The 15898-nt window shown below is 47.6% G+C and overlaps 1 protein-coding gene and 1 non-coding gene across 3 annotated transcripts in view; both read right to left on the minus strand.

The window, feature by feature from the left end:
• Positions 1–1236: 1236 nt before the first annotated feature.
• RANBP1 (RAN binding protein 1) overlaps positions 1237–15898 on the minus strand; it is a 64775-nt gene continuing 50113 nt past the window's right edge. Inside the window, exons 5-6 of one of the 2 annotated variants that reach the window (XM_077293381.1) lie at positions 2839–2901; positions 1237–1805 (exon numbers count right to left, since the gene is read on the minus strand). In XM_077293381.1, coding sequence (XP_077149496.1) covers positions 1678–1805; positions 2839–2901 — 191 coding nt within the window. In that variant the 3' untranslated portion in view covers positions 1237–1677. The remainder of the gene's footprint in view (positions 1806–2838; positions 2902–15898) is intronic. The other variant, XM_077293382.1, reaches the window with a different exon arrangement.
• On the minus strand, positions 2691–2811 carry LOC143797495 (small nucleolar RNA SNORA77). The gene has a single exon (XR_013220513.1). It is a non-coding gene; the product is annotated as a small nucleolar RNA SNORA77 (small nucleolar RNA).

Below are 15898 nucleotides of genomic sequence, written 5' to 3' on the forward strand. Positions count from 1 at the left end.
TGGTAAACCGCTAATACACCCAAACTTGTGTTCAAACATTTCTGGAGCCAATTGTATATCAAAACAAATGAGCCCTAACAGAGGTGGGTCTTAAACAAACGGTTTATTTTTTAAGGAAACTAGTGGAGGAAGTGCAAAAATATATCTTCAAGTAGCAGACCACTCTAAAAAACAAATGCTATCATAAATGTTTTATGCAACCAGAACAGTTAAAATTTAATTATCTTAGCAGTGTATAAAATTGGGTGATATTAGTTGAATTTGTACCAGAGTGTAGCTGCAATGATGTTCTGACATGCACAGTCAAGAAATACATCTCTTAAGGAGTAAGTATGTTTTTTTTTTTTTTTATTTCAGCGAGGCTTTTCAGACTTAAGAAATAACGTCTCTAAATCAAAGCCATGTTTCATGTACATATTAAGTGCATTTAGCGAGTAGTGGAACAAAGAAATGCTGTCCATATGTGGCCATACAGAAATGCAGTGTATATGTCTACTGCTTATGGTGATTCATACAGGACAATAATAATTGTGTCATTGCATGCTTTCTAAACATTAAAAACAACCTCTGAGTCTCAATTCACTGTCAGATACAAGGCAGCATCAAACATTCATCTGCTTATTACTAATGCTTATGTTTGGATCCTTAAGGGCAGAGCAAGCCACTCACTAACCACAAATCAGAATTTGTTGCTCCTGGAGTCATCACTATAGTCGTCAGTTCTTCACTACAAGCATTTCAATCAGTGACTAACGAATTGAATAAAAGGTTTCGGTTTCTGGCTCTGGAACCAATTGCTCTTGCAGTCAGGATTATCAAAGGGCATATGGCTTTTGGCACAGAAATTACTGGTCAAGTGAGATATTTGCCACAATAGGGCTTGCTTTGGAAGTGAAGGTCTAATTCCATCTTACAGCAGCCTTAGCATAAAACAATTGTAGTAACAACCCTTAATATGCCTGGTAACAGAGTCAACAACATTGCCATGTAAAAATGACAAACCATGCCACAACTAAGCTTCAAAGCTGCCTGCAATTCTCAGCACTCCAGAACAGTACCTACTAATAAAGCAACAAAAAACACTAAATGGAACAATTCCCACAACAATCCATCAACTGGGAAGATAACGGATTGCTGGTAAATGACAAAGCATTCTTTGGTGGTCAAGTAGATCTAGTACCAACATATAACATGTTGAAAAGAGAAGTTGTGAAAACCTATTAATCCAAAGTGACATTTATGAAAACTCAAGATTTATTAATTCGCAGTTCAAATTTATTTCATTTATCAGTCACCCTAGCAGGGTCAACAAAAAATAACCCATTATATACTTTCCAATGAAACACCTCTAAGGAAATGCAATGTTGGACTGTCTTCTATGGCCACTTGCATAGGACCACACTCATGAATATACCTAGCCAAGATATAACCATTTCAGTACATTTTCAAACTGGTTTTATTTGTTACTTTGAATGACTATAAATAAGTGTTTCCACTATGGAAAAAGAAAGTGAACACAGTACATTTTCATGACTGGGGAATGGATTTGTTTCTGAAGAATTCAGCTGAAGGACAAAAGCTTAGAAAAAAAAACGACAACCTGAATATTTAAACTCAGTTCCTTTTTCTTAGTTATAAGTCCCTTGTAAAAAATAAAAGAACAAGGCTCTAGTTGACTTATTGCTTCTCTTCTGTTTTTTCTTGCTTCGCATCTTCTTTGTCTTGAACCTTGCTTTCCTCCTTTACAGAAAGTTCTTCTAATTTCTTAGCCACTTTATCAGCACTATCATTTTTGGTCACATCTGCTGGGAGGAAAAAAAAAAAAAAAAAAGGGACATCATAAATCCATTCAGCACAAGTAAAATAACTTATCAAAGCACCAGACGCTTAGAGTATCAGCACACATTCATCATATGCAGCAGAAAAATCTGCAGAAAATACGGTGTTGGCAGGAAAAACACAGCATAATTTCCATGCGTTTTTCCTCATTTATCAGTGTGAGTGAAATCTGCAGAGACAAAATAAGCTATGTGTGCATGAGACTTCATGAAACTCATTCACGTTACAGGTATTAGCAAATACTTAAAAGCACCACTTCATAAGTTTTTATTAATGGCACTAATTGAGTGGTGCTTTAAATGCCCCTGCACGACCCTGCCACCCCTGGTCTCACACACCTGCTGCTGCAATCATTTTCCAGCATCACTCCCTTATGTCTAAGATGAAAAGTGACCTGCCGGCAGCTACAGTGTTTGATAGACCGGCATGGAGGTCACTTTTCAATACAAGTCTATGAGAGCCTGGTTCTGGCTCTCAGACTTGCATCAAGAGCTTGTGATGTAGCTTCTGACTTCCAGGCAGTCAGAAGCTGTGCTCACAAGGTGGCATCATGTAACAGAAGCGGAAAGGCACAGAGGACAAGTATAAGACAGTGGGCTTACATATAAAGCACCACTCCAGCACCGAAAACACCCCCCCCCCCCCCCCCAAACATTGTAAATAAACAATGTTTACTCAATAAAGAGGGGATTAAGTTGCTGGCAGATAACCCAACTACAGTTTCTGTTGTGCATGTTCTGTATGCTAAAATCTGAAGCAGATAGTTAAAAAATAAATAATCAGTCGACCAAAACACTTCTGTGAATGAGGCCCCAAGCTGGTAGATCACTTATACATTACCATTTTTAATATCCCATCATCAAAGACAACTTTCTACAGTAGAGAAAGTGTTCAGATGACCATGGCGTTTATATAGCAGACTGAAAAAGTGCTGTAAACTGGAGATTGCAGTTGAGCACAGAGTGAGTCTGCAACATGTGAAGTACAGAAATGTCTAACCTTTAGTTTTCTCCTTAACTTCATTTCTACATTCTTCAAATTTTACCTTGAACTTCTGGGCATCTATTTTAGAAGAAAAAAATAAATAAATAAATGAAAATGCATTGCAGTCATGAGTGAAGGAAACCATATACATTTGCAGAAGAATATCTAGAACTAGATGGTAGCCCGATTCTAACGCATCGGGTATTCTAGAATATGTATGTAGTTTATTTATGAAGATTTTAGAATAATACATTGAATACACAGGATTCAGCCGGCCGCGACTGCTCCTGTCGCTGATTGTTCGCGGCCGGCCACCGACGCTCCTCGCGCGCTCCGGTCCCAAGAGTGCATTGCAGTCTCGCGAGATGATGACGCAGCGGTCTAACGAGACCGCTACGTCATCTTGTTAGACCGCAATGCATGGAGCGGTCACCGGAGCTTCGCGAGGAGCGGGAAAGGCCGGTTCTGGATCCGAGGGGCCGACGGACGGTGAGTATATAACGATTTTTTTATTTTTTTAATTATTTAACATTAGATCTCTTAACTATTGATGCTCATAGGCCGCATCAATAATAAAAAGTTGGTCACAGAGGGTTAATAGCAGCGGTAACGGAGTGCATTACACCGCGGCATAACGCGGTCTGTTACCGCTGCTATTAACCCTGTGTGAGCGCTGACTGGAGGAGATTATGGAGCGGGCACTGACAGCAGGAAGGAGCGGCCATTTTGCCGCCGGACTGTGCCGTTGCTGACTGGTCGTGGCCGTTTTGCCACGACCAATCAGCGACTTGGATTTCCATGACAGACAGAGGCCGCGACCAATGAATATCCGTGACAGACAGAAAGACAGACAGGACAGACAGACGGAAGTGACCCTTAGACAATTATATAGTAGATAAGGAGATTTAAAAAGTTAAATGTGCTGGAATTCTGGCTTAGGGTATGTGCACACGTAGGTGGGATGTCTGCGGATTTTGCAGCACCTGTTTTTGTAAATCCGAAGGTAAACCGCACTGCGGATTACCTCCGGATTTACCGCGTTTTTTTTAAAATTCATTTATTAAACATCAGAAAAAAAAAAGAATAATAAGACATACATGTTTTGCTTGCAACCAAACCAGTACAAATGTAAATAATAAGTCTTATCAGTACACATCTTAGTGCATAGACCTGGTCTCATATAACTTAAAATACAGTAGGTCTAAAAAACCTGTAATAAAACTCACTTTTTTACTGCCAAAATCAATTCCATTTCGATAATATTTTAAGGTTGAAACAAAAACAAGGCGTGAACCAATGTAAATTCTACCATTATAGTGAAGCTAGGCTGTCACGTGACGACATGGTGAGGTATGATGAGTTCCATATATCCCAGATCTTACCAAATTTCCCCAAACAGCCCCTATTTTGATATAACGTACATTCATAAGGTATAATGGAGTTTACCAAATCAATCCAGGCCCTAAGATGGGTGATTGTTTCCCATCCAACGCAATGATATTTTCCTCGCCAGGAAGAGCGTTTCTCTCAAAAACAATTTAAACATGGTGTCCCCATGTCTCTTCTTCCAGTACCCCGAACAACCTCGTTCCAAAAGGATTGAATAACTGGACAACCCCATACCATATGTATAACGTCTGCTTCCCCTGCATGGCATCTCACACATTCTGAAGAATTAGTCCATCCCATTTTAAATAGTCGTGACGGGGTGAAACATGATTGATGTATTATATACAGTTGGATTATTTTATAGTTAGCCAAGGAAGATACCCCAGTTGGGGATTCAAGAATTATCTCCCAGTCCTCATCTTGAAGACCAGGAACTAGAAGTTTCCATTTTTCTTTAACCGTAAATGCAGCAGAATCAGCAACCAATGATAGCATATATGTATATAAAGTGGATATAAGACCTCGGGGTCCCTGTGATTTAAGGATCCCTATTAACGGGAAGGATGATATTGTTAACATGGTATTTACTCTGCGTATATGCGATTGTATTGTTGATCTGAGCTGCAAATAGCGAAAGAATTGGGGCCTCGGAATATTATGTTTAACCCCTTCATGACCCAGCCTATTTTGGCCTTAATGACCTTGCCGTTTTTTGCAACTCTGACCAGTGTCCCTTTATGAGGTAATAACTCGGGAACGCTTCAAAGGATCCTAGCGATTCTGAGATTGTTTTTTCGTGACATATTGGGCTTCATGTTAGTGGTAAATTTAGGTCGATAATTTCTGCGTTTATTTGTGAAAAAAATGGAAATTTGGCGAAAATTTTGCAATTTTCACATTTTGAATTTTTATTCTGTTAAACCAGAGAGTTATGTGACACAAAATAGTTAATAAATAACATTTCCCACATGTCTACTTTACATCAGCACAATTTTGGAAACATTTTTTTTTGCTAGGAAGTTATAAGGGTTAAAATTTGACCAGTGATTTCTCATTTTTACAACAAAATTTACAAAACCATTTTTTTTTTAGGGACCACCTCACATTTGAAGTCAATTTGAGGGTTCTATATGGCTGAAAATACCCAAAAGTGACACCATTCTAAAAACTGCACCCCTCAAGGTGCTCAAAACCACATTCAAGAAGTTTATTAACCATTCAGGTGTTTCACAGCAGCAGAAGCAACATGGAAGTAAAAAATGAACATTTAACTTTTTAGTCACAAAAATGATCTTTTAGCAACAATTTTTTTATTTTCCCAAGGGTAAAAGGAGAAACTGGACCACGAAAGTTGTTGTCCAATTTGTTCTGAGTACGCTGATACCTCATATGTGGGGGTAAACCACTGTTTGGGCGCACGGCAGAACTCGGAAGGGAAGGAGCGCCATTTGACTTTTTGAATGAAAAATTGGCTCCAATCTTTAGCGGACACCATGTCGCGTTTGGAGAGCCCCTGTGTGCCTAAACATTGGAGCTTCCCCACCAGTGACCCCATTTTGGAAAGGAGACCCCCAAGGAACTTATCTAGATGCATAGTGAGCACTTTAAACCCTAAGGGGCTTCACAAATTGTTCCGTAAAAATGAAAAAGTACTTTTTTTTTTTTCACAAAAAAATTCTTTTAGCCTCAATTTTTTAATTTTCACATGGGCGACAGGATAAAATGGATCCTAAAATTTGTTGGGCAATTTCTCCTGAGTACGCCGATACCTCATATGTGGGGGTAAACCACTGTTTGGGCGCATGGCAAGGCTCGGAAGGGAAGGCGTGCCATTTGACTTTTTGAATGGAAAATTAGCTCCAATCGTTAGCGGACACCATGTCGCGTTTGGAGAGCCCCTGTGTGCCTAAACATTGGAGCTCCCCCACAAGTGACCCCATTTTGGAAACTAGACCCCCCAAGGAACTTATCTAGATGCATAGTGAGCACTTTAAACCAACAAGTACTTCACAGAAGTTTATAACGCAGAGCCGTGAAAATAAAAAATAATTTTTCTTTCCTCAAAAATGATTTTTAGCCCAGAATTTTTTATTTTCCCAAGGGTAACAGGAGAAATTGGACCCCAAATGTTGTTGTCCAGTTTGTCCTGAGTACGATGATACCCCATATGTGGGGGTAAACCACTGTTTGGGTGCACGGCAGGGCTTGGAAGGGAAGGCACGCCATTTGGCTTTTTGAATGGAAAATTAGCTCCAATCATTAGCGGACACCATGTCGCGTTTGGAGAGCCCCTGTGTGCCTAAACATTGGAGCTTCCCCATAAGTGACCCCATTTTGGAAACTAGACCTCCCAAGGAACTAATCTAGATGTGTGGTGAGCACTTTGAACCCCCAAGTGCTTCACAGAAGTTTATAACGCAGAGCCATGAAAATAAAAAGGAGATTTTTGTGTACTCACCGTAAAATCTCTTTCTCTTAGCCTCTAATTGGGGGACACAGGACCATGGACCATGGGTGTTATGCTGCTGTCCACTAGGAGGCGACACTATGCACAATCTGAAAAAGATTAACTGTGGCTCCTCCTGTGCAGTATACACCCCTGGACGGCATCAGCCTTCTCCAGTTTTGTGCCAAAGCAGTAGGAGGAACGTAACATGAATAACATAATTATGCCTGTAAGAAGGCAACTATGTACGAGCTCAAGAAACAATATGAGAACTCAGTTACAACAGCCCGGAAAGGGCAACAGGGTGGGAGCTGTGTCCCCCAATTAGAGGCTAAGAGAAAGAGATTTTACGGTGAGTACACAAAACTCTCCTTTACTCTGTCGCCTCATTGGGGGACACAGGACCATGGGACGTCCTAAAGCAGTCCCTGGGTGGGAAGCAATGGACGAATATTGTGCAGACAGGCCCGTACACTTAGGGCACCGCCGCCTGCAGGACACATCTACCCAGGCTCGCTGAGGACTGGGTATGAACCCTGTAGTGTTTAGTAAATGTGTGAAAGCTAGTCCAAGTGGCCGCCTTACACACTTGTTGTGCCGAAGCCTGGTGCCGAATGGCCCAGGAGGCCCCTACCGCCCGTGTAGAGTGCCGTAATACCGGCTGGAAGAGGTAGGATTCTTAAGGCGGTACGCCTCTTGTATGGTGGATTTGATCCAACTGGCAAGAGTAACTTTTGGAAGCCGGCCTACCCTTGTGGCCGCCTTCCGGAAGGAGGAAAGGAGAATCAGACTTCCGGAAGGACGCAGTCCTAGACGCGTATATACGCAAAGGCCTGACAAGGTCAAGCGTATGCAGAGCCTTCTCCATTCTATGAACCGGAACCGGACAAAGGGAGGGAAGTGAAATTTCCTCATGGAGGTGGAAGTCTGACACAACCTTCGGAAGGAAGGATGGGACCGTACGAAGAACTACCTTGGCCTGGTGAAAAAACCAGGAAAGGCCGTCTGCATGAGAGTGCTGTCGGTTCAGACACCTTGCGTAGCGAGGTGAGTGCCACCAGGAAAGAAACCACCTTCTGGGAAAGAAGGTGGAGCGGGACCTCCTTAAGGGGTTCGAAGGGTGGTTCCTGCAATGCTGTCAGGACCAGGTTGAGGTCCCACGTTTCTAGTGGTCGTCTGTAGGGGGGAACCAATCGGGAAACCCCCTGAAGGAAAGGCCTTACTTGCGGCTTGGTAGCAATGCGCTTTTGGAAAAAGCACTGAGAGGGCTGACACCTGGCTTTTAGGCGAGCCCAATGACAGACTGGCCTCCAGACCCGCTTGGAGAAAACCAAGAACTTTGGGTAGGGAATAAGGGAGTGGAACCTGGCCACGAGATTCGCACCAGGTAAAGAAAAACTTTCCAGGTACGGTAATAAATCTTGGCAGAGGCTGATTTCCGTGCTCTGATCATGGTTGCAATGACCTCTGTCGAGATCCCTGCCTGGGTTAGAACCCAGGTCTCAAGGGCCACGCCATCAAGTTGAGAGCCCTTGAGTTCTGGTGGTAGAACGGCCCTTGTGATAGAAGATCGTGGCGGTCGGGGAGACGCCAGGGGGCGTCTGCTGTGAGTTGTACGATGTCGGCGTACCATGTGCGTCTGGGCCAGTCCGGTGCAATGAGGATGGTTGAAACTCCCTCTTGTTTGATCTTCCTCACCCTCTGGATATCAGGGGGAGAGGTGGAAAAATATACAGAAGCTGGAACTGGGTCCAGTCCTGAACCAGAGCGTCTGCTCCGAGCGACCGCAGATCGTGTGTTCTGGCAATGAAGTTGGAGACCTTGGCATTGAAATGGGATGCCATTAGGTCCACATCCGGGGTCCCCCAGCGGAGACAGATCAGTTGAAAAATTTCAGGATGGAGAGACCACTCTCCCGAGTCTATTCCTTGTCGGCTGAGGAAGTCTGCTTCCCAGTTGTCCACACCCGGAACGTGGACCGCCGAAAGGACCGACCCTGTGTCCTCCGCCCAGCGGAGGATATGTGGCACTTCCCACATCGCTTGGGTACTGCGGGTCCCCCCTTGATGAGTCACATATGCCACAGTCGTGGCATTGTCCGACTGTATCCTGATGTGAGAGGCGGCCAGTAAGTGATGGAAAGCCCTCAATGCCAGAAGGATGGCACGAATTTCCAGGATGTTGATGGGCATGGACGCTTCCGCTGAAGACCACTTGCCCAACAGGAGCCCGCAGCTGGGCTGGGGTCCCCGGATGCAGGCGCAGTGTGCTGGCCCATTGCTGGGAGCTGTAGGATGCTGCCTGTACAGGCCCTACCTGAGGTGTCTCAACCTAATACCCCCAGAGGGGGATAGGGAGGGTGCTGTTGTCACCTTCAGAGGCCTTTATCCTCGCCTCGACCTCAACCCAGAAACCAAAGGGAATTGGGAAAGGGGGGGGGGGGGGGGGAGGAGGATCTCGACTTCAAACCAGCACCCGAGGGACTGGGGAAGGAGCAGCATGGGGAATAGCCATCTCAACTTCAACTGGGCACCCCATAATAGGGGGCCGAGGAAGGAGCCATGCCTGGAGTCTCACAAGAGACCCTCTTTTCTTCATCTGCTAGTCGGAGGGCCAGTGCCTTGTCCTTGGGAAGGAGCACTAGACCCCTGGAAGTGTTGAATAACATTCCCAGGAAGGTCAGGGACTGACTCGGGGTTGGTGATGACTTTGTAGGTTGATTAACCAGCCCATGCAACTGAGAGTATCGGTTGTGATTGAGACGCTGAGCTCGCATTCCTTGAAAGGTGGGAGCCTTGATGACTAGGTCGTCCAGGTATGGAACGACTACTATGCCTCTGGAATGCAGGACGTCCATGGTTGCTGCCATGACCTTGATGAAGACTCTGGGAGCCGTGGCGAGTCCAAAGGGGAGAGCCACGAATTGGTAGTGGTCCTGGCCTATTGCGAACCTGAGAAACCTCTGATGGGCAGGTGCAATGGGTATATGCACGTATGTCTATGAAGGGGAGATATTCTCCCTTCTCCATGGACGCAAGATGAACCGAAGGGACTCCATGCGGAAGTGACGGACCCGTACATATTTGTTGAGCTGTTTTAGGTCTAGTATGGGCCGTACGCTGCCTCCTTTCTTGGGAACTACGAACAGATTGGAGTAGAACCCTCGGAAGCGGTCGGACGTGGGTACCGGTACCATGACTCCTGATTAACAAAGCGAGGAGACCGCTTGGTGGTAGGCTCGAGCCTTGGCTGGCGGTTTTACAAAAGTCAGCCGCCTACTGGTGTGGTGTTATCCGGAGTCCATGAGGAGGAGAAGTCTGGGATTTTCCTCCTCTGGGCTTAGACTGGCCTGCTTTTGACTGCCAGGTCTTGTCCGACCTTTGCGTCGATCGTCAGTTATCCCTGCGTGGGGAACGGATACGATTTTGTACCGGACGTGAGACGGACCAGCTGGAGGAATTCCGAAAGGATCGGAATCGAGTTTGGTTACGCTTCTTGTAAGTGCGTTTAGGTTTCAGTTGGGGAAGAGAAGTACTCTTACCCCCTGTGGCGTTGGATATCATAGTGTCCAACTGTTCACCGAAAAGACTCCCACTGAGGTAGGGGAGGTGCGTGAGGGACTCCTTTGAGGCTGCGTCCGCTTGCCATTCCCGCAGCCAGAGGATACGCCTAATCGTGATGGCGTTTGATGCTATCCCCGAGACTCCCCTTGCTGAAACCAGAGCTGCATGGAGCATATAATCTGCTACAACTGCATTTTGAACCGCTTGGTCTGACAGTTCAGGAGCGGATGCTTGGAAGGCTTGTAAATTCTTTGCCCAGGTCAGGATGGCCTTGGTAGCCCAAGCTGAGGCGAACGCGGGAGCCATGGATGCCCCTGCTGCCTCGAAAATTGAACGAGCCATGCGTTCTACCTGCCGGTCTGCTGCGTCCCTGAGGGTTGAGCTATCTGGCAGTGAAAGGAGGGTCTGTGCTGCTAGCCTGGAGACTTTTAATCCACCTCAGGTGGATCTGTCCATTCCTCCTTCTGTGGGAAGGGGTACCTCGCCCCCAGATATTTGCGATTAGCAAATTTTTTCTCAGGCTGTAGAGCTGTTTAAGGATCGCCTTAAACTCTGGGTGGTTCGAGAAAACCTTAGGCGGCTTCAGAGGTCCTTCAAAGAAAATCTTATGTTCTGGGACCTCTGGTGGCGGATCAGAAATGTCCAGCACCCGATGGATGGACGATATTATGTCCTCAACTAGCGCTGTATTGCTAGGAGGGATTGGGATCAGGGACCCCTCCGTTTCTCTGTCCGGTCCGAGTCAGAGTCGCAGATGCCTTCCGAATCCTGTGTATCACTGAGATATTATGTCCCCAACTAGCGCTGTATTGCTAGGAGGGATTGGGATCTCACTGAGGCGTCCCCTGCTGGGTGGGCTGGGGAGAAGGCCTTCTCCGGTTGGTGATTGCGGAGATCTGCATCGTCTGTCCCTGGAACGGGACGGTCTAGATGACCTGGAGCTACGGTGTCTCTCCCTAGAGGGGGATGACCGTGTGCTATGGGGTGACGCAGATGGACTTGATCTATGGATCCGCTTGCGTCCTGACCTAGACGTGGATGTGCCAGGGTCATCTGGTTCCTGAGTCAAGCTCTCCCGTTGTTGGGTAACGGTCATAGCCGGGGCATGACCCTGCAGAGCCTGAAGCAATGTGGAAGTTAGGTTAACTATAGACTGCGTCATAGATTGCGAGAACTGAGTAGCCCATTCCGGCGTGGCATTAGACACCGAGTGACACATTAGGTTATATACAGTTCTGGCAATGCGGGTACGTGCTACTACTGGAGAGAGCGGTCCTGCAGGCTGTGCAGAATGCATAATAGCAGATCTGCCTGGTTCTCTTGGACCTTGAGCCCTGCATAGTGCACAAAGTGCAGAGGTGCTGCCAGCAGATGGACCTTACAGGGGTAGAGAACCTACAGGGGAGTCTTATAGGTAATATGGATTCACAGCTGAGTAAAAATAACCCAGCTGTGATCTTACCCCACCAGTGTGCCCCGAGGTCCAGCGCCGAAGATCCACAGTCCTGTGCCCCCCGGAGACTGGCTGCCTGGTCCTGCAGACCGGGATATGCAGGGTTAATCTGCAGCCGAAAATGGCTGCAGAGACAGAGGAGAGAGGAGGAGAAGGGGGCGGAGAGCTGGAAAAAGGCGGCAAGGCTATCAAAAACCCGCCCTTTCTGTCTCGATCCGCCCCTTGTATGACACTGTAGAGTGTCATATTTGTCATCCGGGGGGCGGACCGGGGGGGCGGAGAGGAGGCTGCTGATTCAGCTAGGCCGAAGCCGGGGCCTAAATTAGATGCCTGGAGCCCTTCTGGGCCTCAGGCCGGCGCGAAAGTCCGGGAGGGGGTCGGATCTGAACCGGACCCCTCCGGATTTGAAGGCAGGATGGCGGTGGGGCTATAAGCGGAAGGGGGAGCCCGGTGAGGGGTCCCCCTGAGGCAGTAGAGAGCTGGTGCTGCCGCAGAGACAGGGACGCTGGGAGCCCTGTGTCTGTATGTGCCATGCCTGCCTGCACTCCCCCCGGCCCCAACAGGAGCCCACAGCTGGGCTGGGGTCCCTGGATGCAGGCGCAGTTTGCTGGCCCATTGCTGGGAGCTGTAGGATGCTGCCTGTACAGGCCCTACCTGAGGTGTCTCAACCTAATACCCCCAGAGGGGGATTAGGGAGGGTGCTGTTGTTACACCGTCAGGGGCCTTTATCCTCGCCTCGACCTCAACCCAGAAACCAAAAGGAATTGGGGAAGGAGGGGGGTCTCGACTTCGAACCAACACCCGAGGGGTTGGGGAAGGAGCAGCATGGGGAATAGCCATCTCAACTTCAACTGGGCACCCCATAATAGGGGGCCGAGGAAGGAGCCATGCCGGGGGTCTCACAGAAGACCCTCTTTTCTTCATCTGTAATCCCGTCGGAAAGCGGGAAACGGAGTAAAAATCTTTAGGTGTGCCTCCTTTGCGACACTAAGCAAAAACTGGAGAAGGCTGATGCCGTCCAGGGGTGTATACTGCACAGGAGGAGCCACAGTTAATCTTTTTCAGATTGTGCATAGTGTCGCCTCCTAGTGGACAGCAGCATAACACCCATGGTCCATGGTCCGGTGTCCCCCAATGAGGCGACAGAGTAAAATAATTTTTCTTTTCTCAAATTTTTTTTTAGCCCTGAATTTTTTATTTTCCCAAGGGTAACAGGGGAAATTTGACCCCAATAGTTGTTGTCCAGTTTCTCCTGAGTACGCTGATACCCCATATGTGGGGGTAAACCACTGTTTGGGCACACGTCGGGGTTCGGAAGGGAAGTAGTGACGTTTTGAAATGCAGACTTTGATGGAATGCTCTGCGGGCGTCACGTTGCGTTTGCAGAGCCCCTGATGTGCCTAAACAGTAGAAACCCCCCACAAGTGACCCCATTTTGGAAACTAAACCCCCAAGGGAACTTATCTAGATGTGTGGTGAGCACTTTGAACCCCCAAGTGCTTCACAGAAGTTTATAACGCAGAGCCGTGAAAATAAAAAATCATTTTTCTTTCCTCAAAAATAATTTTTTAGCCTGCAATTTTTTATTTTCCCAAGGGTTACAGGAGAAATTGGACCCCAAAAGTTGTTGATCAGTTTCTCCTGAGTACGCTGGTACCCCATATGTGGGGGTAAACCACTGTTTGGGCACACGTCGGGGCTCGGAAGGGAGAGAGCACCATTTTACTTTTTCAACGCAAGATTGGCTGGAATCAATGGTGGCGCCGTGTTGCGTTTGTAGACCCCCTGATGTGCCTAAAAAGTGGAAACCCCTCAACTCTAACTCCAACACTAACCCCAACACACCCCTAACCCTAGTCTTACCCCTAATTCCAACCCTAACCCTAAGGCTATGTGCTCACGTTGCGGATTTGTGTGGATTTTTCCGCAGTTTTTGAAAAATCTGCAGGTAAAACGCACTGCGCTTTACCTGCGGATTTACCGCGGATTTCCAGTGTTTTTTGTGTGGATTTCACTTGCGGATTCCTATTATGGAGCAGGTGTAAAACGCTGCGGAATTGCACAAAGAATTGACATGCTGCGGAAAATACAACGCAGCGTTTCCGCACTGTATTTTCCGCACCATGGGCACAGCGGATTTGGTTTTCCATAGGTTTACGTGGTACTGTAAACGTGATGGAAAACTGATACGAATCCGCAGCGACCAATCCGCTGCGGATCTGCAGCCAAATCCGCACCGTGTGCACATAGCCTAATTCCTAGCCCTAAGTGCAACCCTAGCCCTAAGTGCAACCCTAGCCCTAAGTGCAACCCTAGCCCTAAGTGCAACCCTAGCCCTAAGTGCAACCCTAGCCCTAAGTGCAACCCTAGCCCTAAGTGCAACCCTAGCCCTAAGTGCAACCCTAGCCCTAAGTGCAACCCTAAGTGCAACCCCAAGTGCAACCCTAGCCCTAAGTGCAACCCTAGCCCTAAGTGCAACCCTAGCCCTAAGTGCAACCCTAGCCCTAAGTGCAACCCTAAGTGCAACCCTAGCCCTAAGTGCAACCCTAAGTGCAACCCTAGCCCTAAGTGCAACCCTAAGTGCAACCCTAGCCCTAAGTGCAACCCTAAGTGCAACCCTAGCCCTAAGTGCAACCCTAGCCCTAAGTGCAACCCTAGCCCTAAGTGCAACCCTAGCCCTAAGTGCAACCCTAGCCCTAAGTGCAACCCTAGCCCTAAGTGCAACCCTAGCCCTAAGTGCAACCCTAGCCCTAAGTGCAACCCTAGCCCTAAGTGCAACCCTAGCCCTAAGTGCAACCCTAGCCCTAAGTGCAACCCTAGCCCTAAGTGCAACCCTAGCCCTAAGTGCAACCCTAGCCCTAAGTGCAACCCTAGCCCTAAGTGCAACCCTAGCCCTAAGTGCAACCCTAGCCCTAAGTGCAACCCTAGCCCTAAGTGCAACCCTAGCCCTAAGTGCAACCCTAGCCCTAAGTGCAACCCTAGCCCTAAGTGCAACCCTAGCCCTAAGTGCAACCCTAGCCCTAAGTGCAACCCTAGCCCTAAGTGCAACCCTAGCCCTAAGTGCAACCCTAGCCCTAAGTGCAACCCTAGCCCTAAGTGCAACCCTAGCCCTAAGTGCAACCCTAGCCCTAAGTGCAACCCTAGCCCTAAGTGCAACCCTAGCCCTAAGTGCAACCCTAGCCCTAAGTGCAACCCTAGCCCTAAGTGCAACCCTAGCCCTAAGTGCAACCCTAGCCCTAAGTGCAACCCTAACCCTAAGTGCAACCCTAGCCCTAAGTGCAACCCTAGCCCTAAGTGCAACCCTAGCCCTAAGTGCAACCCTAAGTGCAACCCTAGCCCTAAGTGCAACCCTAAGTGCAACCCTAGCCCTAAGTGCAACCCTAAGTGCAACCCTAGCCCTAAGTGCAACCCTAAGTGCAACCCTACCCCTAACCGTACCCCTAACCCTAACCGTACCCCTAACCCTAATGGAAAAACAAAAATAATTATATTTTCTGTATTTTATTATTGTCCCTACCTATGGGGGTGATAAAGGGGGGGATTTATTTACTATTTTTTTTATTTTGATCGCTGTGATAGAACTTATCACAGCGATCAAAATGTGCAGGAACGAATCTGCCGGCTGGCAGATTCGGCGGGCGCACTGCGCATGCGCCCGCCATTTTCCAAGATGGCGGCGCCCATGAAGAAGACGGCCGGACACCGGGAGGGACTTCGGAGCTAGGTAAGTATGGGGGGTGGGACCGGAACACGGGGGGGGGGGGGGTATTGGAGGACCTGGGGAGCGGACAGGAGGACCTTTCACCCGATCTGCAGGGACGCGATCATTCTGTGACACAGCATATGCGTCACAGGTCGGATTGGCACCGACTTTCATGACGCATACGCTGTGTCACAGGTCGGGAAGGGGTTAATTTGTAACTGATCAAAAGACATTAGAATGCCTTGCTCATAAATCATTAATGGAGACGACACCATATGAAGTCCAGAACTGAGTAGATGGGTAATTCAGTAGCCCTGGGAAGTACATATTATTCCATAATGGCATTTCAGCTATGATACCATCAAAATTAATGACCTTTTTCATCCGCTTCCAAACCAACCTCGCTAAGCGGAGAAGTGGTAATAATTTAGGGGTATTGGGTCTATCAGTTTCCAAGAAGCCTATCGGGCAGTCAAGCTTCGCAGCATGGGCCAGATGGCTCTCCGAATTTGGTAAATAAC

The sequence above is a fragment of the Ranitomeya variabilis genome, chromosome 1, assembly GCF_051348905.1.
Source record: "Ranitomeya variabilis isolate aRanVar5 chromosome 1, aRanVar5.hap1, whole genome shotgun sequence".
Classification (NCBI taxonomy): domain Eukaryota; kingdom Metazoa; phylum Chordata; class Amphibia; order Anura; family Dendrobatidae; genus Ranitomeya; species Ranitomeya variabilis.